The 24,139-nt window shown below is 39.5% G+C and overlaps 2 protein-coding genes across 4 annotated transcripts in view; one reads left to right on the top strand and one right to left on the bottom strand.

Moving 5' to 3' along the window:
• Nucleotides 1-16,276, bottom strand: part of sf3b3 (splicing factor 3b, subunit 3) — a 33,276-nt gene extending 17,000 nt beyond the window's left edge. Inside the window, exons 1-21 of the mRNA XM_053319376.1 lie at nucleotides 16,181-16,276; nucleotides 15,450-15,579; nucleotides 14,402-14,557; nucleotides 13,995-14,165; nucleotides 13,054-13,226; nucleotides 12,679-12,820; nucleotides 12,079-12,191; nucleotides 11,587-11,724; nucleotides 10,690-10,793; nucleotides 10,379-10,544; nucleotides 10,020-10,115; nucleotides 9,062-9,134; nucleotides 8,289-8,440; nucleotides 7,504-7,659; nucleotides 5,706-5,861; nucleotides 4,145-4,288; nucleotides 3,500-3,622; nucleotides 3,115-3,269; nucleotides 2,787-2,961; nucleotides 1,909-2,114; nucleotides 842-998 (exon numbers count right to left, since the gene is read on the bottom strand). Coding sequence (XP_053175351.1) covers nucleotides 842-998; nucleotides 1,909-2,114; nucleotides 2,787-2,961; nucleotides 3,115-3,269; nucleotides 3,500-3,622; nucleotides 4,145-4,288; nucleotides 5,706-5,861; nucleotides 7,504-7,659; nucleotides 8,289-8,440; nucleotides 9,062-9,134; nucleotides 10,020-10,115; nucleotides 10,379-10,544; nucleotides 10,690-10,793; nucleotides 11,587-11,724; nucleotides 12,079-12,191; nucleotides 12,679-12,820; nucleotides 13,054-13,226; nucleotides 13,995-14,165; nucleotides 14,402-14,557; nucleotides 15,450-15,519 — 2,826 coding nt within the window. The 5' untranslated portion in view covers nucleotides 15,520-15,579; nucleotides 16,181-16,276. The remainder of the gene's footprint in view (nucleotides 1-841; nucleotides 999-1,908; nucleotides 2,115-2,786; nucleotides 2,962-3,114; nucleotides 3,270-3,499; nucleotides 3,623-4,144; nucleotides 4,289-5,705; nucleotides 5,862-7,503; nucleotides 7,660-8,288; nucleotides 8,441-9,061; nucleotides 9,135-10,019; nucleotides 10,116-10,378; nucleotides 10,545-10,689; nucleotides 10,794-11,586; nucleotides 11,725-12,078; nucleotides 12,192-12,678; nucleotides 12,821-13,053; nucleotides 13,227-13,994; nucleotides 14,166-14,401; nucleotides 14,558-15,449; nucleotides 15,580-16,180) is intronic.
• A 2,206-nt stretch (nucleotides 16,277-18,482) lies between these two features.
• On the top strand, nucleotides 18,483-21,661 carry LOC128359125 (uncharacterized protein C05D11.13-like). 3 transcript variants are annotated; one of them, XM_053319551.1, is made up of 8 exons: nucleotides 18,483-18,745; nucleotides 19,286-19,345; nucleotides 19,658-19,726; nucleotides 19,938-20,006; nucleotides 20,171-20,239; nucleotides 20,448-20,516; nucleotides 20,656-20,727; nucleotides 21,382-21,661. In XM_053319551.1, the coding sequence occupies exons 2-8, from the start codon at nucleotides 19,312-19,314 to the stop codon at nucleotides 21,459-21,461; spliced, it is 462 nt and encodes a 153-aa protein (XP_053175526.1). In that variant the 5' UTR covers nucleotides 18,483-18,745; nucleotides 19,286-19,311; the 3' UTR covers nucleotides 21,462-21,661. The 3 variants fall into 3 exon arrangements, with proteins under 3 accessions (XP_053175526.1, XP_053175527.1, XP_053175525.1); XM_053319552.1 differs by having other exon boundaries at nucleotides 19,283-19,345; nucleotides 20,448-20,510; XM_053319550.1 differs by having other exon boundaries at nucleotides 19,283-19,345.
• The last annotated feature ends 2,478 nt before the right edge of the window (nucleotides 21,662-24,139 follow it).

Below are 24,139 nucleotides of genomic sequence, written 5' to 3'. Positions count from 1 at the left end.
TAGTATCCACCTCAGACCTTGCGTTACACACATTTCAATAAACGCACTCAGTCTCCTCAGACATTTAACACCTTCTGCCCCATGCTAAGTGGCCATGTCACACTTAGCCATGGGAACAGTTTTCTATGACCAGTATAAGGCCATTCAATACAATGTAGAGCTGCAGTGATTAGTTTATTCACTGATAAGTCAATCAACTGCCAGTCAGCAACTACTTTGTTAATTGACTCATTGCTTCGAGTCATTTTTAAGAGACAAATGCAAAAGCTCTGTGGTTACAGCTTCTTAAATGTGAGTGTTTTCTGGTTTCTTTGCAGTAAACTAAATATCTGTGGGTTATGAACTGTTGGTCAGGACAAAAACAAGGCATTTAAGGTTACATCAACTTACTACTTTATGGCATTTTTAAAATGTGGATTTTCAATAATGAAAATAATCTTTAGTTTGAGCCCTATGTAATATGTGCATTTTGTCCTTAGTCATTCAATCTTCTTTGTGTAGCTTTTCTATAAAATAGTCTATCAACTGACACAAGGCTCATCCACCAATGTGCAGCCAGTCCAACCTGCCTCACCGATTGACAATAAAAGCAATAGTGGCAGCAGCAGTTTAGACCTGTACAATCTGCAAACATGTTCATGCTGCCACCTACAGACAAAGGAAGCAACAGCTGCTGAAATTTTCTTGGACTTGCACCACCTGCAGGCAAATGTTACAGCAGCAGTTTTCACTTCTCTGTGTGTCTGCTATACAAGACTGAGTGAGACATGAGTTGCTTTCTGTGTTATGTCAGCAACTGAATCGCCATTTCACTTCACTTGAGGTACTTGATAAATCCCACCTTGTGCACAAACTCCAGCTTCTCCCCACCACTGGTGAGCCGATAGGTGTAGATGAAGCCGCCGCCCGTCGATCTGGGGTTGAGAATCATGTCTCTGGCCACACCCACCAAAACGTACCAATCATCTCCTGCGTTGGTGAAACGACACACTGCAACGCTGAAAAATATCAGAGAAAAAATGTGTGTGAGATATAAGCTACTGTGACATCATATAGCAGAAAAAGAAATAAAATGTCCAATTAATAAATTATAAAAACTTTCCTACAGAGAAATGAAAGGCTATATTTCATCAGAGCATCAGTTCCACTAAAATATTGAGAAACCAGGAAGTTACAGAGTCAGCAGAACTATATACTGCTATGGTATGAGTGTAAGTTACCTGTTGACTAATACACCACAATCTTATGTGTATAAAAATTTAATAAACATAATAAGTAACTAATATGGCAGGTTTGCTATTTGACATAACCAGTGAAAACAAAAAATGTACTATTGAACAGCTTCTCAATTCTTATTCAGGACATTTTCTAACAGCAAAACCGTTTCTATCTTCACACCAAACAATCACATTTCAACTGACATTTTATGCCCCAAAACCTTAACTGTTCTGTTTTGGGAGCTGCCAGTTCAATTCACAGTCAGGATACACTGACTGTACATGAAATGTGAAAGGTGTAATAAATAAGAAACAGTCCAGGGTCAGACTCTGGACAACATGGTATCTTTTAAGTTCACCCACACCACTCACAATATCCTTTAATAACCTTGTTTTTCCAAGCATTAAGTGTTTCACACATTGAGTAATCCAGAGTTTCACTTTTTATTTTATGGCAGTGTTTATCTTATCTCATCTCTGATCATCCCTCCACTCTATTCTCTTAACGGTTAAAGCCTCCTTGTATCCATCCGTAAACAAACACCCTGATCTCTTACCCAAAAGGCTGAACTCTGGCTCACTGTCAGAGTTTTATCATGCCATTCTGACAACTCGCTTCTTTTCCTTTCACTTTATATTCAGAAATATTGTGCTTTACACATCTCAGAGTTAAACATGACTCTAAACTCACCTAAACGCTGCTTCATTTTGCTCCAGCTGCACCTGGTCCAGCGTTGTACCCTGAATGGGGTTGACCAGTCGCACCAGTGAGGCCCACTGGCCCGCTCCAGCTTTAGGTGCACCGAAAATAGCTTCTGGGAGATTCTCATTAAGAAAGGCTGCGGCCATCTCGGCAGCCAGCTCTCTTTCATCCTCACCGGCAGCCTCCACCATCTCCTGCGGGGCGGGGGGCAACAGCAACAAAAGAGGTCAGTTGGAAGGATGCAAAGGCATTTTGGACAGCTCCTCTATCACCAGGTGCTGCACACATTCCCTCTGCCACCAACACAAAGATGGCTCCATAGAAGATCTGAGCAAGTTCTACCTCATGGGGTTATTAACGTTATCAATGCATATTTGTTTTATCAATACACTTACATTTTCACCTGATTCACTGTTTTATATTATCGGCAAGTCTGTTAAATGACATTTTAACATCTATGTCATACAACTTATTTCCATTCCTGGTGAAAATGCCTGTTGACTAAAGACAGTTAACGTCTGACCTGCATGCAGCTCTGATCAATTTAAATAAGGCTAGCTCCTCAGACATGTTAACCTTTTGACCCCCTCCCCCCACATTGATTAGATCTTCACAATCTAATCATCATTTCCCTGCTTTTGTTAACATGCAAAAATACTTTGAAGAACAGTATTTTGTCACTGGAGAGCCTGACCTTGTGTTCTTACTACATGGAATAATATCTCCCAAGTGGAAATTTGCATTCTCCTCTGGTCACAACTTAACTAACCAACAGACTATCTCACTGCTCTGGTAAATGTATTACTGTGATTTACCACAGAGTACTCCATTATTATTTTATTGTGTGTGAACATTGCATTTCTTACCTCAGCCATCTGTTGCTTTCTCTGGGCTTTGGTGGCCTCGGTGTATGCATTGTGGTCGGTCTCGATCAAAATGAGGTTGTTGGTCTCTGGGTGGATCACAAATTTCCTCGGGGTGTACTGCAGAGGAAAGGCCACCTGGTTGAAGACAGCTCCTAATTTCTCCAAAGCCAAGATTCTGCCAGACAGATAATGAAAAAAAAGAAAGGATCAAGAGGAGGGACAGACAGTTACAAATCATTTGAAACTTTGTGTCTTTTGGCTGAACCAAAGTCTGACTAGTCTACACTTTCTACTGCTCTTTAAGTTACATGAAAACATGTCTACATACCTCAGTGTGTTGGTGGAGATGGCCACTATGCCTTCTGGGCACTGCTCCGAGGCAAAACCAGAGGCATACTCCAGAGTCTCGTACGACAGAGGCGTCAGATGGAAGCGAGACTGATACGAGTAGCTGAGCCAGGAGCGACTGGACATTGCCAGCACCTGTCAACGAGAGGAGACAGAGACAATACTTTACTGCTGCACCTATTATTTTAACTATTATATTGTTTTTAAAATGACAAATCCCTGCAGGTTCTTTGAAGGTAACATTTTATGTGGTCTCTTCAGCAACAACAAGAGTATTAATTTCACACTTGTATGCGAGTAAACAAATGTAGAATTTTGTAATATAACAGTCTGTGATTATGTGCAAATGTGTAGCAGTCACTTACAGCTTCCTGTCCCTGCATCCTGACTCTGAAGAGTTTGACAGGTCGTGACCCCAGATATCTTGTTCTGGTATCTGACAGATCACCAGTTACTGGGTCAAGCACGGTCCTCAGAAGCACGCCGTTCTGAGAAAAGAGAACGCACCCACACACACACACATATTAATACATGACATGATCTTAAATCCATGTCATCATAAATCTTTACCAGTAGCCCTCAAGAATGATAAATTAATATATTATCTTTTACACCAATTAATGGGTTCATACATTATATACTGCTGACATGTTCGTATTTACTGATTACAATAGAAGGATTTTAAAATGATTCAAAACTTCTGCTTCAATACCTGAGGTTGTTGCAGGTATTATTAGAGAAATGACAAGAATATACAGTAATCTATATTTAATTGAGAAATGTCATATTCAGCGTGCCTGTGTGACTTTATTATTAAGGCATCAGGTAAGCACTTTTCCTTTTGGATCTATAACTACAGGAGGAATCTGAGTCAATGCTAACATATAAATATGAATGCCTTATGTGTACTTTTACGGGGGGTTGATTTATGTGGGCACTGCTATTACAACAAAACTAAACATGTGATGGAGAAAAACGTAACATGAGAATCTCTGAATGAGAAATAATACCTGAAGCCCTATGTTGAGGTAGAGGAAGCCGATGGTTCCCTTTTCTCCAAGTTCGTCCTGTTTCTCGACCCCTCCCATCTCAACTATACACAGACTCTCTGGCTGGGCGGGCAGGGCTTGCATACTCAGTGGCTGTAGGCAGTCCTGAACGTGAAGAAAATTCAAGGTGTTAAAACTTTATCCAAAAAAAAATGTAAAGGATGGTAGTTCTCTCTCTCTTTAAACCATATTAAGTTGCAGGGACATTAGATATCAACCACTTGCTTGTGTTTGGCTGAATAAGAGCTAAATGGAACTTTTAGGAGTAATCAGTAATCAATGACTGTGAACATTGATTACACTTATTTAAACTAAAGCTTGTTTCCAACAGGCCACAATTTATGTAGCAGGGTGAATTTGGTGACAGTGCACCAATGCCAAATGCTTGACAATCCCAACAGTTAGTACGGCCTGTACCTAGCTAGTCCATGTGGAACAAATGTCATGCTCGGCTGGCAGCAGATTGATGTATTAACTGCGCAGGCCTCTTTGACATTTTAGCGTAAGAAATGAAATCTGAGCACAAGGGGTCAGCTGGACACCTCAGAGATGCAGGATAGACACAGATGTGTACGGTGATGTGTGTCAGTTGTCCACTTGTGTTCTAGGTATGTAGGGTAGAGAAGGGTAATTATTTATCCCCATAGGGCGAAATTCAAAACTGACACAACAGTAACACTGAAACGCATCTTAAACCTAAGGTCAGCGGTTAAAACAGCCTCGTAGTTTTTCTTACTGGCCTTCAGGGCATCTCTAAAACACCATTTGATATCTGCACCGGAGCTTTGTTTCTAGGACTTCTACTTGAATAGAAATATACACGTTAGACAACTTTAAATCATAAAGGAGAATGAACAATATCTGGTATACGTGAGTATAATACAGCCTTGTTCTGCACTATTATTATTGTGACTGTGCTTGTTTTGGCTGATAGATAGATATAGGTCTGACTGGTTTGTGCCAAATGATTGAGGCATGTGTCTCATCTGAAATACGACTCGCTGATCCTAAAAATAAATATTTGAAAGGGCAAAGGTTGTTGGCCTGGTCATTCTTTAGAGTGGTAAAAGAAGGGGGCCAACTTTCATGTTTTTCCCAAAGGACAGGCTGGAACTGTTATTTCAACAAATATGGATAATACTGGATGATGACTTGAGATTACCACATCTATACCAACAGTCACTAGTGTGTTTTTTACTTCTTACTTTTTCTAAAATGTGTCCATTAGAGAGTACAGAGTTTATTCTTCAGCTGCAAAATTCCCTGATCAGCAAACTTCTAGGTTGCAAAACACATTTACCATAAATACCAAAAATATCTATTCATGGTATTGACAAGACTATAACTGCCTTGTATGTTAACATTTTTCACATTTAAATACACAGTAAGACAAACTGAAACGTGTCATTAAAAACTTTAGTTAATTTTAGAGTGTTGTGTGCTGGTTGGGGTCCCTCTGGTAATATTCTTATTACAAGCTTTGCCAGGAGTCTAATATGTAAACAAATGTATGTATTCATACCGAAGGGTCCAGGGAGATGATGCGGACAGTGTTGTCAACCAGTCCCACAGCCAGGAACCGGGAGCGCTGCTCACCAGGAGGAACGTTAGCCAGGCTCATACACACCACATCGGCTGACATCTCCTTCCGCTCGGTGTACTCATTGAGCTGGCCAGACTGGAGATAAAGAGAACAACAGTGTTACTATGCAGCTTCTCAGTCACATCAGTCATCTACTGTGTTTATTTTGGTGCCTCGTTTTAAGTGCTGGCTGAAAGTTTGTGAACTTTTGAAAATGTGCAAATATGACCTAAAACATGATCAGATTTCCTGGCAAGTCCTAAAACTAGATAAACAGACATCATATAAACAACTGAGTCAAAAACCTTGCACTTGTTTATTTATTGAGGAAAATGATTTGTTACATATTTGCCTGAGGCAAAAATATGTTAACTCTAGGATTGTCAATTCATTCGAATAGCAAATTAGAGTCGAGTTTGAGTGTGAGAGGCCATGTGTGCCATTTGCCCGTCAGGGTCCACCAGTCAGCTATCAGGCACTTTAAGTATAAACAGAAGACATCCAACACCACTGTTACCATCTTCATGAGTGGTCCAACAACCAAGATCACACCAAGAACAAGACGACCCCAGGGTAACATCTAGGAAACTAAAGGCTTTTCTTGCAGTGGTGAGGGCTGTGTTCATCATGTTCATGATTGTTCATGAGTCCACCATCAGAAGAACATTGAACATCAACAGTGTACAAGGAAAAGTTGCAAGGAAAAAAAAGCCACTACTCTCCAAAAAGAACATTGCTGCTGACGACTGGAAAAATGTTCTGTGGAAGGATGAGACTAAAAATCTAATTTTTCGGCTTGAATGAGAAGCGTTTTGGTTTGGCGATGAGTAAACACTTCAAACATAAGAATCTCGTCCCATCTGTGAAACATGGTGAAAGTATCATGGTTTGGGTCCGCTTTGCTGCCTCTAGTCCAGGACAGCTTGCAATTATTGATAGAGCTTTGAGTTCTGAGTTGTACCAGAAAATTGTACAAGAAAATAACAATCTGTCTGTAAAATCAAGTTCAACAGAAAATGGGCCGTAAGACAACAACCATAAACACACAAGTTGCTCTACCAAAGGATGATTAGAGCAGAAGCATGTTCATGTTTTGGATCGGCAGAGTCAAACTCCTGACCATAATCTTTTAGAAATGATGTGAATGCAGCTCACCAACATCCCAAAGTTTAATAAGTAGGAACGGGCTAAAATTTCTCCAAGCCGATGTTCAGGGCTACAGTTACAGTTACCAGAAATATTTGGTTGAAGTTACTACTGTGAAAGGGGGTCACACCAATTTCTGAAAGTGAGGGTTCACATACTTTTGTAAGTTTGATGTTTTTTTTCTCATTTATTTAACTGGGTTCCCTTTTATTTAGCTTTAGCACAAACTTTGAAGCAGCACTGTAGATTAAACTGCACGCTCATTTTTTCCAAACATCAAGTGTAGAAAGTCCATATCATCCAGTCCATATATATATATATGTTCTGTGAGGTCTGGTGTAGTAAATGCATCCTACAATCCTTGTGAGATCTGTTAATTGTTGATTTAACGCTAAAAAAAAGGTTGAAAAACGGTTCAAAACTGGTAGCTAAGTATGAAATCAAAACGGTATATGGTAATTTTACACACTATAGTTTATCATAATTTGAATTTTAGTAACTCACAAAAACATTTCACTTCAACTTGACTCATCAAGAATAGTTTCTTGAGGTGATTACATCACAAAAGGTAAAACAATGTGCTCCTTCTTACCGGGTCCATCTCAAAGTAAACCAGCTCCCCTCCAGTGAGGGCGATAACCACTTGCCGCTGATTCACAGCGCAGCGGACGATTGTCTTTTTGCCGGGAGTCTTCCACTCATTAACACGCTTGTCGGCTCTGATGTGGCGGATTCCGTCTGGGTATACCTGTGTGGAGAGGCAGAGAGTGGGAATGCAGCAGAAATAAGATGGAGAGACTGAAACCAAGCAGTGGGTTGGTTTAGTTCTGGATGTTTTTATTTTGTGATCACTATTGTTCAAGCATCAAATCGTGTGTATGGTGTTGACTGGTAAAAATGCAGCTCTGTAATAAAACCCACAACTCTCTGTTGGATCATGACACACAAGATGTTGGGAGTCATCTGTCTTGCTTTAAAGACTATTTTGGCCAAGAGTCACACACAAACAATAACTGAGAAAATATTTATGTGTTTATATGTGTAGCATTCCTTGTAACAGGTTTTTGATGTTAACTTCTGCCTCATAAAACAGAGTGAAGACAGACTGTTGATCTCAAACACACTGTGTTTCAACCCTACTCCCCCCAAAAAGCTCTGGGATGTAAGTGATGACTGGTCACACCCAATTATTTAAACCTCAGAGATCATGTGGAGAAGGGCAGAGACCTTTCAGCAATCTGTGAAATCTAAGGAAGTAACAATAAAATGATCAAGAGTCAAGACTACTTTATGCAATCTTGTGGAGGGATCTTAGTTGTTCGAATCTGCTTACAGGCTTAAGAGAAGATGATGTTAAAAAGGTACATTTCACCCCACCTGAACCAGGGCGTCTTCACCAAGCAGTGAGCAGGAGAGAGTGGGCGTTGTTCCCAAGAAACCAGAATCTGTCACTTCTTCTACAGTCTCTCCGATGGACAGGACCAGAGTAGCGTTGACGAAAGACACGATGATGTAGGCGTCGAACTCATCTAATTAAAAGAAGACAACAAAGGAGCACCGGTTAGAAAATTAATGCTGATTAAATGGGGCAGAGGATGTATATGATGAATAAATTATTTCATTGTTATCTGTTAAAGAAAATGAAAAATATGAAGAACCATATGATACTCCCAAATTGTAATGTCCAAATACTACAGACACTCTCAATGTCATGAATTGGCCTACACACACACAAACAGTGATCTTTACCAGCTGTGGTAAAACACTGACAAAATGTGCAAACCATTTGACCTCAGAAAAATGCACTGTTGCACAAAATAAATTCAAGATCTCACACACACACACACACACACACACACACACACACACACAATCTTCAATATGAGCTAAGCAAAACAAAATAAACAGAATAAAAGTGATCTGCATGCAAGTGGAGATGTATTCTGTTAGGAGAAAAAATAAATAATGAAGGAATAAGCAAATATTTGAGTGATATACATTCACTACATATACATACAGACTAGCACTAAAGCCAGGTCTGATGCTGCTGAGTAGCAAAATAAAGCAGTTAAAGACGTGTGAACAGTGAAATTCCTTCATTGTGTCAGTCCTGTTGAAAGAGGTGTCTGAGACAGGAATGTTATTATTACCTTCCACATGTCTGCGGACTGTCCACACAGCGTTGGGGTTACCGGGCAGCTCGGAGACGGCCATCTCTGAAACCTGATGCAGACGCACAGGGGAGACAGAGGAGGAAAAACAAAAGAGGATTCAATGCTTAACAAATATTATGATATTGTGAAGGCAGATCTGAGGATGTTCTCGATATGACATCATTAATAAAACAGGAGACAATTGAAAACGCTGCATATAGTGTTTATTTTATCATACATATTATCTGAACTGTCAGACAAACCCACTTGACTGTGTGTATGCCACTGCACAGCAACATTCAGATTACAGGTGTATTCACTTGACGGTTAATTGTTTTACACCATGTTTTACTCTTGTAGTAAATACATAAATCATGTCAGTTTCAGTGGAGATGAAGTTTGTCTACACAAATTACACCAGAACTACTCTGGGCGATTAAGAGACATGAAAAATTGATGCTCTTCAGGTTACATAAGGTTCCTTCTCCTAACAATGAAAATGCAGAGATGTGTTGTATCGTGCTGTGAGAGATTCTACAATATCTGATGTAGTTCTAAAGTCTGCAGATGACCAGCAAGACATTTCTCCTACATTCACTTCCCAGCCAATTGATTTCAGTGTGGAGCATTCACGTGAGCACACTAACATGCGATAATTCTGACTCAAGTGTTTTTGTCATACTGAGCTCACATCATTTATAGTGTCTGTGTATTTATTGAGCACAGATTACACACACATATCAGTGCAGCAAAGCTTTGTGTGTGTGTGTAATCTCAGGTGATGCAGATTGATACGCAAACACCAAAGTTGCGTGTTTGTGCTGAGATCAGAGTAATAAGCAGACTCTTCAGCTTTTATTCAGAGAAGAGACATGAACAAACTCATCACTTTCACAGCCTGCAGAGTGTGTATGTGTGTGTGTGTGTGTGTGTGTGTGTGTGTGTGTGTATGTACCTCCAATCCGTGTCTAAGGACTCTCAAAGTAGACCTGGGCCCTCGCCCACAGGCCACGTACAGCTGAGGTGTATCTTCATTGGCCAAATCAGCAATCTGTGAAAAAAGAGAGAGAGAAGAGAAAATAGACAATGAATCAGTAAAGAAATGCATCTTTAAGTCAAATTAAATGAGACTTTTCTTTGCTAAGGCTCAAAGAGATGGAAGCGTGATGTTTAGGCTACATGGTATTTTTAACACCTGTGTAGCGTTCTGGCATCTGACAAGCCTTCAAACCCGTGGATTTAGTATTAAGATTCAGTATTTCATGTCTCCTTGGTATGTAAAGCAGCACACATTACTAACACACACACACTTACCTGGCAGGACATGATGGGCGATAAGTTCTCCTGTTCGTCCACCAGCACCAGGTTCTTGAGGGGGCGGGGTTGGAAGAAGAAGGTGTCCCCCTCTTCTAACGGCATTGCAGAGGAGAACTCGGGCTCGTCGTCGTCATCACCCAGGTGAGCGATCTGATACAGGTAACTAAAGGAAAGAAGAGGAACAACGACAACATGAGTTAGTGAGAAAAATGAGCGACAGAAAAGAAAATGAAAGATATGAGCTGCGCATTGTTAGGAAGAGGAGGAAACAAACAGCTGCACAGACAGATGGACAGCCTGACACTTACTGGTTTCCAAACTCTGACGACACAAACAGGAAGCCGGTCTTCAGGACACACATGGCCGTCGCCACGGGGATCGTGTCAAAGTACTTCAGCCGAATTTCCGTGACCTTGAAAATAACACAGACTTCTTCAGGACACAATATAAACAAAAATATTTGACCCACAGAAATCTTTATGACTGATTGAATGCTACCAGCTATGGATAGTATCACCGTTTAAAGGCAAAACCCACAAATATGATTTGTAATACCATCAAAAACATACACTCTTTTAAATGATACAGACACGAGATGTATTGTATTGCACGACATGCACCACCAGAGGGCAATGGTTCAGATTCAATCATATATTTGGAAAAGCATTAAAGTCCAAGTCTAATGCACAGCACTGCACATTTAGCAGGATTTGGTAATACCACTGGTACCAGTGTAAAACGTATTTTACTATTTGTCACGTGACAAATAGTAGCTGCAAGTACCAGTATGTATACATAAGAGTAATAAAACCAAATATATTATACTTGTTACATGATAAGTAAAACATACAAGTAATATGTATTTTAGCTAGATAATAACTTAGTCCAGGCAAAAAGTAATAAGATATATTTTTGCCTTAATTATACTCCTCCAATATACTATACTAAATGTAAGTCAGTCTTTATACACTGATATACACCGTTACTGTAACTTTTAGGGAATAACACTCAACCCCATTTAAATTACCATAAACTGAATACCTCTGGTTATATGTTTTACTCTACCCAAAACTAAATAAGCAATGTGAGACATCTGATTAGAGTAAAGATTCATCTATCAATAAATAATGAGTAAAGAAATGGCAATGTCCATTTTTAAAAGGTTGGTTAAGGCTGCACCCTCCACCTCCTTCATCTTTGCTCACCATTTCTTCATCTGTTTCCAGGGTAACCTTAAAGATGTCTCCCTGCTCAGTCTGGGCCAGGAAGAAGAACATGGACTTGGTTTTGTGGGTGGCTGAGCAGACGAATATCATGCCACGCTCGGGGTCATCCAGGTCATTCTGTGGGATGGAAAGATGAAGAAAGAAGACGATGACAAAAGTGTACGCATTGTTGGAAGTGACCCTATTACAGCGGGAACACTTCCTCACTGTAAAGAAAAGGGGCCACCTTTGAATGTATGCCATTCTTGTAGGATGCTGTAGGAAAACTACTCATAAAGCAGCACAGGAAGTGTGTTAAGAAAGATTTGCTTCTAATAGTGGACAGTAGACAGTAGTGATTACTGGAAATGAGGTGAGAACAAGGGTCTGCTGCAGAAATGGAACAGAGTAGACGTTGTGGTTATGTGACAAGAGTCTTAACCAGTAGGCTGCCGGGGCCTGCTGTGGTATACTTGTGTATTTAGGACTCACCCTGCGTCGTGGGATGGGACAGCGAATGTCAGGCTGGTCTCCGAAATTCTTGTAAGTGATGTAGTTTTCGGAGCAGATCAGAACTCCGCTGGGCCCGTCTGACCCACCAGGAACTAGACATAAAGGAGAACATAGATCACTGCAGTGAAAAGAACATAAGGCTGCTCCTTTCTACTAACTTCAACTTTGCTCTCGACACTTAAGCTTGTGTTCTGAGATCAGAGATGTTTAATCTTTCTCCACTGTTGATCAGAGAAGAGACATGACATACTCATCACATCGCATCACAACTATAATATATATATGTGTGTGTCTTATCTTCAAGCCAAACCCGCACACACAAAAAAAGTGTCCTGAAAACAAATCTAATCCTAAGACATTCCTCAGGATATTTCTGGTTAAATTTCAATTCCATTTTCCCCGTTTAGTGTAATTTGACACACCAGCCTCTTTCTTAGCGTCACTTTTGACGGTCTCCAACCATTAGTGACAGGTATTGAATGCTGGTTTTCATTGCGGCTAACTACTGAGGCATGTGATAACTGATGCAGTTACTGTTTGGGCCCTGATGTGCGCAACCACATTTGCCCATTTGCTTACCAGTGATGAGGAAATTTCCGTGCTCTTCCAAGGCCTCGCTGTACTTGCGGACCACATGATTCAAGCCGAGGTCCAGCTCGTAAAAGGTGAGCGTCTGCTGTGTGTTAGCGGCTGCTTCTCCTGTCGGGTCATTGTCAGCTTCCTGCACACAGTGAGTATCAACAAATAATGAAAAAGGACTAAAAACGCACATCAGGATAATGGAGGATAATTGCTACTATTGATGCTTGAAAATACACTTGTGTGCTCAGATCAGAGGTATTGAATCTTTCTCCAGTGTTTGTCAGAGAAGAGACATGACAGACTCATCACATCTACAACACACTGATGTGTGTGATAACACTTTGTAATCTATCAAGCATTTCGTGAACATACCTCGTAGTCCATTTCAAGGCAGGCAAACATGGGATTTTCAAAGCCCACATCCACTCCTACTACGTGGTAGACCAGTGTGTTCGCTTTGTGGGCTTCCAGAGGAGAGGAGATGGTCAGTCTTGCAGCTGCGTCTCTGTTCAGAATATAAACCAACTTCTGTTTCTCTATCGCTCCTAAACAAGAGAAGGACAAAAAGGAATACACAATAATTAATTCAATTATTTCACAGGAATATTTCAATTTCAGAGCTTTCCTTTAAGAATGAAACTGTCATTTTATACCACGGACACTGAGAATTTGCGATTCTGATTGGCTGGATGTTGTGGACTAACTAGACAGTATAATCAGATTTGTTTGTTAGCTGTTCTAAATGAATGAGCCAACAGCAAACTGTAGTTGAGGACAGCAGTGCTACTGTAGGTTAGGGCTTTCTGTAAGAAACTCTTAACAAGCTAACCCTAACCCTCTCCAACCGCACTGCACCTGACCAAAATTAACAAGGATGTGATCACCTTCGTTTGCTGGCAAGACGACAAATCTCGCTCAGATGGAAATCTCCTGCACCTTCATCTCATGCCCTTTGGATTAAAGGTATCTTAAATTGCATCAAGCTGGGAAAAAATCTAAAGAAATCTAAAAATAAATTCTGGGCAATGTGGACCCTTTTTATTCTCATGTTAAGTGAATAGATTTCCCTGCACCTTCAAGGTAATCATGTATTTTTATTGTCATTCCCTTTTTTCTATCCTTAGTATATGATGGTGAGGGCACAATGTATTTTGGCAGCTCAGAATATGGACTACACTGTTTGTTTGATCTGGTTGACCTGTGAATAACTTGTTGGTGTTTTTTTATTTACTTCATTTTATTTATATACTTCACACACTTAATGTGTATAATGTATAATTTTTTATATTTGAACGCCTGATATCACTTCATACCGATCATGACAGCTCTGCCTTTAGGGTCCACAGCCAGGAACTGTCCGGGGACGATGCGCCGACAGCCGCTCTTCCCAAATGTTTCCTGGTGGATCTTCTCAAACATGTTTTTTGATGGATGATATTCCAGGATGACGATGCGGCCGCTGTCACTTCCAACAACAATGTAATCTACAAACACACATGAACATACATAAATACATACATGTGACCAACAGATGCATTTTCCTTTTATCAGTTTACAAGTCCTGAACAGAACTTCAATCTTAAATTATATGCCCAAAAAGCAGAGAGAAACATTTCCACTCTAATCCACAATTTTAATTGGAGGACGTCTTTATCTACAAAATCCATGTTTGTAATCATAAACGCATGTGAGTGAGTGCATGCACACTTGAGTTATGTACCTTTGGTTCCTCCAGTGAGTCTGAAGGCCATCAGAGATCTTACGATGCCAAAAACCTCCACTGTGAGCAGAGTGTGCACCTTCCCCGTGTTGGCATCAGGTCGAAGTAACTCCAAGATTTTCCCCCTGGAGACGACGATCTCCTGCATCTTGGTTCCTACCGAGCGAGATACAAACATGTTTTTTCTCAGACAGGTGTGTTATGATTGCAGTATTTCACAGGATGTCTCACCAATATCTTCTCCTCTTTCATAGAGAAAAATAAAAGTGAAACAATTATTTCATTAATCAATTCGTCAAAAAGAACAACAACAACCTCTTTCAGCAACTTTGAGTCGTTTTTCAAGCAAGAATGCCAAAATTCCAGCTTCTTGCACACAGCGAGTATTAACAAATAATGAAAAAGGACTAAAAACCCACATCAGGATAATGGAGAATAGTTGCTACTATTGATGCTTGAAAATACACTTGTGTGTTCAGATCAGAGGTGTTAAATCTTTCTCCAGTGTTTGTCAGAGAAGAGACATGACAGACTCATCACATCTACAACACACTGATGTGTGTGATTACACTTTCTAATCTATAAAGCGGTGTATGTTATTAGAAAAGGCGTACCCTCGACATTACATTCAGAAGCTGTTGCTATTTTCTTTCCATTGATGTACAGCCACAGAAAAAGCTGTGACATGATGAAAACTCATATTCATCACTTAAAATGTGCAGGCCTGTCTGTTTATTACATAAACCCGAAAAAACACAAAACTAAAAGACATGAGACTTGACTGGTGAAGAGACTTATACTGACTTAGTGTTACATTACACTCATTATCCTCATTTATTTCATCCAAAACAACTGGAACATGTCCCCACCTACACACACATCTGGAAAACTATTTTAGCTTTAGAGTCTTCCTCAAGGACAGATGTGTGGACAGACACCATCCCTGCAATACCTGAGCTACAGCCGTCTCACTCATTACTCAAGAGACTTCCTCTTAGGAGACGATCCGGGCCTGAAAAGGACAAAACAACAGCAAGCATCCCCTCACCTGAGAAGTTTCCATGGATGGCGTGGGTGATGCCAGTGGCACGCTGCAGGGTGATGTTGTACAAAAACATGGCTCCCTTTCTTTCTGTGGCTTCAGGGGTTGCAGACAGAGCACTTACCCCGGCTCAAATCTGTAATCGAAAGAAAAGGAGGACAAAGAAACAGGTTACATACACATGCAGTGCAGGACAGAAGTAGAGATGAGATGCTTGATGGTGTGAGCAGGTTTCTCTCCTGTGACCAGCCTGCTACTGTTTCTGTTGTTGGCAGTAAGGTGACTTTTTAAGAGGGATAGTCAGACTGGGTTGGGGAAGTAATACTAAGATGAAATGAACTAATTGAACTCTTAACAATAAAAGCACAAGAACCTGACCGAGATATAAAGTGCTTACTGGACAAGGTTGAAGTACTATCCGTTAGCTTAGCAAGTAGCCAGAGTACATATCACTATATTTTGTTTGAAAGCTTCTCTATTTATTATGAACTGAGGTAGCACAGCGTTAGTTATATTCTTAGAACTTGACAGTATTAGCAGGTTATATGTATGCACACAGTTTAGCTTGCACGGCTAGTCAGCTAACTTGAATTGAACGTTCATACAAAGCGCCACTTTTTCTTCCTGACGCATCTTCTATTTCCGACCTCTATTAGTGAATATTGTGCGTCGTTTACAAACATACAGGGTCTGTTTGATTGCGGACAAAGTGCAGATGTGTAGAATAATATATTTACCGGCTTTTTAAATAAGATGGTTCTGATTTCAGACGGATAAAGTTTCATTGACATAAATTCATTCACTGCAGCTCCAACGATGACCCGCCGTTGGTGGGGTCCTACCAGCACCAATACGACCGCGCGTCACTGTGAGGTGGCCCTCATCCTGCCTGACGGGAAAAGTTGGGCAGTAGTGTAGTAGTGCGGACCGTCCAACAGATGTCGACAAAGGACAAAAAGAGCTCAGCACAAACACATTTACTTGTCGGTATCAAATGCTTCGTATGAAGGAATGAAATTGCGCTTGAATTGGAGAAACGGTCGAATAAATGAAGTTATGTTTTCATACCATCCGCCATCAAACTGGACCACACAACAGCAACAGTAGCTCACACCCCCACAAAAAACACTGATGCTGTCCTTAAATCTCAGGAACATTTACATGTATGTAATCTCAGGAACTATTGCACATTTGTATATTGCAGATTTATTTACACAGAGAATGTTTACTGTACATATTTTATTTTATTTATTTGATCACTTTCACCCTTAAATTACTTTTTTTTCTGCTGGACTACTGTGCCAATTTGAATTTCTCCAAAGAGGAATAAATAAAGACACATCACTCTCTCAATTTAGAGATTCCCTACAGACATCTATTAATTAAGACATATGAAAAATACTCTTCTTGGAACAACAATTTGACAAATGTGTCACTCCACTCCTAAAAAAATACAAGTGTACTTTAAAAATCCTCCTTCTCCTTCATTAAACATCCTCCATAAAAAAAAATCTATAAGTAAGTACATTTCAGTTGGACACAAGATGCTTCAAACTTCACTGTAAAGTCCTTTCTCAGAAATGCACTGGAGGCTTCAGGTTTTAACCTCATAAGAAAATAAACATTAAAACATTAAATTGTAGGAACAAGAAGAAAAACATTTTTGAGAATTAAAATTAAGATAAAAAATAGAAAAGATTAAAAATAATAGTAATAATAATAATAATAATACAGGATATGATGAATCCATTGTGCAAGGTTGAATTGGTACAGGCACACACACAAAAAAACACTGTTTCAGCATTCATGAACATGGATTGTATAAAAGATATATTGTATATAAATAAATCTGGTTAATGTATTTAGATATAATGCAGAAAAGGCAGAGTGCTGCAGTGCAAGAAGATCACATGATTCAGTAATTATCCATATAACTTTGTTAAGGTTGTGAAACTGGAACATGCAAACTGCAGCCAAACACAAGTTTAAATACTTAAATACTTAAAAATAAATAAATAAAAAGAGTGAAAATACTACTCATTACTTATGTCAACAAGGATGTTATTTGAAACTTCAGATACCAGTGTGCTTATTTCCAGATACTGTAGTCTTAAAATATAAACACCCACACACATGCAAACACACCTCATTATACTCCGTCTGTCGGAGAATATCGAGAACAGATTTGAAATGTAAATCCCACACATGGTTTGATGTTGATCACTACTGTGACTTTTCAAACTTTACTGTACTGTGACCTTTTCGACTTTCAAATTCAAAACATCACTCTCTGTTTTAACTGTCTAATGTTATCATTTTACTCTCTGTTTCCTCGGTTTTCCTCATGTATTATGGTTACAGGTATTACATTTACTAAGAGGCTACAGTTGATGTATTTATATCTATGATCATTGTTTGCTCATTTGGTTATTGGTTATATATTTTGTTGAGAATAATACATTCTAAGTACATATAAGTAAAGGAGTACATACATACAGTAAGTACATACATCCTCTCCTTATCCTTTTCAGCCTTGACCTACTCATCTTCTCTTCCCTCTCGAAGTCACGGCAGTTTCGATCAGCTGTGCTATGTCGTCGCTGCCCATTTGATATCGAGTCGAGCCGAGTACTTCTATCTATCGCTCTGGCCGAGCAGTGCTAGAATTTTTTTTTTCTTCAAACAACGTTTTATTGAAAATTGAACAAACAGACAATCAGCAAGACAGAAAAAATACATGAGATTGTACAACATACATAAAACAAAGGTAGACTAACTAGTAGTGCTAGAACTATCTAGGGTCTGGGGCAGTGGGGAGGAGCCGTTTATTTGAGGCGGGATCAACGAATGTCGATCAAATTCTTCTTTACGCTTACAGCCAATCATATCAACGATGTGCGATGACGCCTGTAGGGAGCATAGACTGTATGAAACAAAAGTAGGGAGCAGCGCGAACACGTCCTTTTTTATGAAGCAAATCGTGTAGCGCAGGTTTTTGTGTGAAAAAACCTGAATTGGAAGGCAAGTGAACTTGCCTTCCAATTCACTTGGCACACAATCATCTACTGCTGCTTTGAACGGTTGTTGCACCTCCGTGGCCGCCATGCTGGTGTTGTAAACAGAGTCGCCCACCTCCCCGTTCTGTGATTGTTTTCTCATCTCAGGCGAATATTTTGTTTTGGTGGCCATGCTCACAGTCAGAGCAAAGTAGAATATCGCTCGTATGAGAGCACGGGTATACCCAGGCTAACCAAACGCCGTACGATATTACCGCGAAGGTGGCGAAACTCCAAAGAAGTCAGGTAAGAAACCACAAACTTTGCTTCAAATCACAAAAGCTAATGCTAATGCTAGTGCTACAGTTTGTGAACTCACTCACCCAATAGCCTTCCAACCATGCAATTATTCTTCACGCGTTATGTTCCTCTTTGTCTCTGGGTTAAGATCCCCTTTGTTCCAGAGTTAAATAGTAACTCTCCTAACAACATCTTTGGTTTATGAATGAGCGTCTGGGATTATGTTGGTAGCACAAACAAACGCACTGCGGACACACACACACACACACACACTTTTTTCTAACATTACCCATCTCTACCAAGATTTAGAAATTATTACATAGACATATGACTGTTTTCATTAGCAACTAGATCATACTTCACAATGTGATTATGCATGTAAAGCCTAACCTTTTCATGCATTGGGTCCACTATATTACCATGTTGTCTGTGTGTCATAGCCTATAATAGCCATAAATCCCATTATCAATATATATTGACTTTGTTAACCAGTGGTGTGTCATCATGCATTATCTCATTTAAAAAGCTGTCTTGACTTTTCAGCAGTGTGCTGTGAGGACAATTGCCACAGAATGAAACCACTGAGAGAGACACCTGAGGCTGCAGGTACTCATACTTTCTGATTAACCCTTTCATGCCTATATATGCATATATTTGAATTAATGTACAAATAAACATAAGCCTATTGCTGCTTCACTTTCTTACCTACCTGCTAGCATTACCATGCTAATAAAATACCTACCTATCTAACTAATTCATCCCACAGCAACTCAATAACAATTCTCATTTACATACACCCTCTCATTCACACATGTCCTTGGTTATGTGGATCTAATTTCAAACAACTATCTGACGCAACTACACTCATGAATTATAATGTACTGCATAAAAAACGCATTTGAAATATTTACTTTTCAGAGGAGCGCCGTGAGAAGGACCGCCAGCGAAAGAGACTGAAGAAGTTATTGGAGCCACCTCAGGTTGCAGGTACTCAAACTTTCTGATTACCCCAGCTGATTCATCCCACAGTAACAACATTAACAATGATAATTTACATACACAATCTTATTCACAAATGGCCTGACGTAGCCTTGGTTACGTGGATGTTCTTTCAAACAAAACTATCTCACTCAATTACACTTATGGATTATAATTTACTCAGCTCCATAAAAAACGCACTTTAATATTTACTTTTCAGCTGCGCGCCGTGCGTACGATCGCCAGCGACAGAGAGAAAAGAGGTCATTGGAGCCACCTCAGGCTAAAGGTACTTGTACATTCTGCTTTACATACACAATCTTATTAACGCATGGCCTAACATGGCCTTGGTTATGTGGATCTAATTTCAAACAACTATCTGCGATAACTACACTCATAGATTATCATTTCCATAAACTGCATAAAAATGCATTTGAAATATTTACTCTTTAGCCGAGCGCCGTGAGATCGATCGCCAGCGAAAGAAACTGAGGCAGTCATTGGAGCCACCTCAGGTTACAGGTACTCATACTTTCTGATTACCCCAGCTGATTCATCCCACAGTAACAACATTAACAATGATCATTTACATACACAATCTTATTCACACATGGCCTAACATAGCCTTGGTTATGTGGATCTAATTTCAAACAACTATCTGACTCAATTACACTCATATATTATTATGTACTCAACTGCATAAAAACACACTTTCATTTTTACTTTTCAGAAGCGCGACGTGAGAAAGATCGCCTGCGAAAGAGGAAAAAGAGGATATTTGAGCCACCTGAGGGTACAGGTACTCATTCAGTCTGCTTTACATACACAATCTTATTTAAGCATGGCCTAACAACAAACAACTATCTGATGCAACTACACTCATGGATTATCATTTAGTCAACTGCATAAAAGCAACATTTAAAATATTTTCTTTTCAGATGAGTGCTGCGAGGACAGTCGAGAGCAAATGACACTGAAGAGATCTTTGGAGACAGATGGAGACGCTACAGGTACTTTCCAATTAACCCTTTCAGACAATTGCCCGTAACCAACATGTGACCCCTGGTTATGTACAGGGTGTCCATAAAGTCTCTTTTTTTTACAAAAGCAAATGAATAGACTAATCTGTGGAAATGTAATCATTTAATAAACCTCTATATAGGCACTATTAGTTGCATGAAGCACATCAAGACGGTACTGGATTTCTTGCCATGTTCACTGTAGCATAGCCTCATCAATGGTGCCAATGGCATCAGTGATCTTTTGCTTCAGGTCGTTGATGTCCCGTATCTTTGTTCCATACATGATACACAAATGCAATGTGATTAAAAACAAATCTGATTAACATGTCTCATCAATTGCTTTTGTAGAGAGACTTTGTGGACACCCTGTATATCTAATTTTAGACAACATTCACATGTGTTTGGGACACATACTTACTGTGACCTTCATATACAAATATACATTCTTCTCACTGCTTTAATCTATAAGCGTGCGTCTTTTGGCAAGTAAACATGCTGCAGCGCCCAACCGGCTCATTGTTCTAGTTATTATAGAATAACAGCTTATTTTCTGTCAACATAATGGGTACTTTTACTTTGATATTTTACTTTTAGATAACATTTTGAATGCAGGGCTTTTACTTGTTACTCTTTAATTCACAGAAACCCAACCCTCCAACGTGAAACATCGAGCAGAGCAGAGCTGTATGTGGGCACTGTTCCGCCTTCACCAGCTGGTTTGAGAGAGAAAGAAGAAGCAAGAGAAAGACACAGAGGAATAAAACAACAATAATAAAAATACAACTAATAATAACACTAGTAGCAACTTTTGCTAAGGTATAGGATCCCAATACTTCTTTTGCACCGTTGATAACTGTTCTAAACATGTGTTACGATGTTATGTGTTCAGATATGTACAGAATACTCTTTCATAATATGTATATAAAATCTCTACTTATGTATGTCGTAGTGAAGTCATTGCAGTAGAGGCGTAAAGTTTCAACATCATGCTTGACTAAATTGAATATTGGACCAGGATTGTATGGTGGCCCTGAAGGTCAAAATACAACATTTCACAAAGCGGAAAGGGTTGTACAACACTTGGAAACATGAAATCAATAGTATATAAGTATATTACACTAGACAGGTCTATGACAGCAAACACATAATTACTGTACTAACTTATTAATCCTATGATATAATACAGGGGTCAAAGTTCTCTGTCGCTATGATGGATTTTCGTTAATTTGACTGCCGAAAGGCCATTATGGAAGATCATTAGGGCCACTGTGGGAAGAAAGTGAGTTCTGACTTTTTGTCAGACTTGTGAGTTTAAAGTCAGAATTCTGAGAAAAAAAGTCAGAACTCACGTTTTTTCCCCCACAGTGGCCCTAATCCTCTTCCGTAGTCCATATATAAGATCAATGCAGATCCAAAGAGAATTACAGACTTATAATAATAATAATATATAACGTGATACCCTGCATTATTATAACAACAAACACACGGAGCAGGCATGGGCAGCCCGCCAGTCAATTACCAAATATCTATAAATTGTTAATATGGTGTTGGAAGCAAGCAAACCATTACTGCATCTGAATGACTGAGTTAAGTTGTGACAACTCTCCACCGCTCTGTGTGTGCTGCATGGAGGACTCCGCTCCTCCCTCGTTGACATGAAGGAGAGGAGCAGCTACGGTTAGTCTCTGCTGCTGTTTGCTGTCATCACGCTGCTCTCCTTTGAGACTGTTCACGACAGGAATGCTGCTATTGTATTCCTCCTTGCTGTTCTATATAAAAGGGCCAAACACTGAATGGAGGATAAAGTTGCTCCACCGATAAGTGGCTGTAGGATGCTGTTGTGTTAGCTTCCCCATACACCTCCACCTAACTGTGCAGCTCCACCTCAAACACCTGCGTGCTGTTTAAAAGTACATGGCAGCAACGTTATGCTGGTTTTGGTTGGTTCAATGTAAGAAAGCAAAATCTTAATGAGAGATGTTCTTTGTGGCTATGATGATGATGATCTCTATTAAACAGCTGCTGTATGTTTCACCTTGTTGAAGCTGAGTCCTCAGTGTGTCTCAGTGTGTGTTCTGCTCACACAGACACACTGAACCAGGTGAAAACTGGAGGTGACAACCACACTCCTCATGTTACTGTAAGTGCTATAAAACTACCAGAGTAAAAAAACAAGAAGAGTCATTTGATCTAATCCACCCAAACACGAGTGGATATTTGATTTTTGTTTTAAAATACAAAAGATCCAATTGAAAGCTGTTTTCTTATTCCTTGTCAAATAATAAAAGCTGTTTTCTTATATTCTGAGACTGGATGTTGTTATAATAACTATTTTCTGAACCCCATGAGGTGCTAAAATAAAACACAAATGATTTCTGAATATTTATATCTTCAACCCCCACTGTGGTTTTACAGACCTCAGTATGTCTTATTATTGCCTGTAAGCTTTTCCATTTCATTTAGAAAAGAGCAGCAATGGTTAGTGGGTGAAATATAAATCTTCTTCAGCAGGAGAACAATTTGCCATTTCCTCAGCTGTTTCTACCTGAAATCCTAGAAAGCAAACGTAAAAGGGTTTCTATGACAACCGTTTATGACTTGGTTGGAAAAAATATTTCAGTCAGAAGACTTTTTTTTTTTTTTTTTGCTTTAATCCCTGGATATACTCTAGGCTCTAATTCCTGATTGATTCCAAGTTGTTATTCTATGCTTAATATGTTTTATATATGTTTTGCTTTTATGAAAGGCTGAGTAGAATTATATGCTTTTGATTTCATTTTTCCCAATATTCAGTAACAAGTGGAAAAAATTCAATGATATGATCTTATGATATCCTGCAGCATGAAAATGTCAGTGCTAGCTTTGATGGTACATGTCAGCTCAAAACAAGGCATGCATGGTTAAAATACTAGTTTGCTCTTTTTCTGGGGGTTGCTGTTTCATCTGTGACTTGTGTGAAACAGATTTCAAGTGCATAAAAAGACCTGCCGCTTCACTGTACCTGCAGATTGGCTCGTAGTGCACATCTGGAGAACTGCAGCATTGGTTTGAATGGTTAATGGGCTGATTTAGTATGATCTAACAGGTACAGGTACATACATGTTTCTGCTAGTATGCAAGATAAAATGTTAGTAGAACTCCACTTACTGCAAGACAATGAGGTGAAGAAGCTCTCTGATAGAAGGCTGTATTATTTGCAGTCTGATACTGGAATAAATAGTCACATCAAGCATTAGGAACTCTGGGTCATTGCTCAGTTGGATGAAGTACAGAGGAACCTGAGCCACCTGTGTTGGTTTATCTGAATGTTGTTGTGTTTTCTGAAATGTAGTTTTCCTAAATGTCATGGAGTTATCTGAAACGTTGTTTGTCTTGAAATGTTGTGTTTTCTGAAATGTTG

This window comes from Scomber japonicus, chromosome 5 (assembly GCF_027409825.1).
Source record: "Scomber japonicus isolate fScoJap1 chromosome 5, fScoJap1.pri, whole genome shotgun sequence".
NCBI classification, from domain to species: Eukaryota; Metazoa; Chordata; class Actinopteri; order Scombriformes; family Scombridae; genus Scomber; species Scomber japonicus.
Note: the sequence above shows the minus strand (reverse complement) of the source record. Positions and strands in the feature narration are given on the sequence as shown.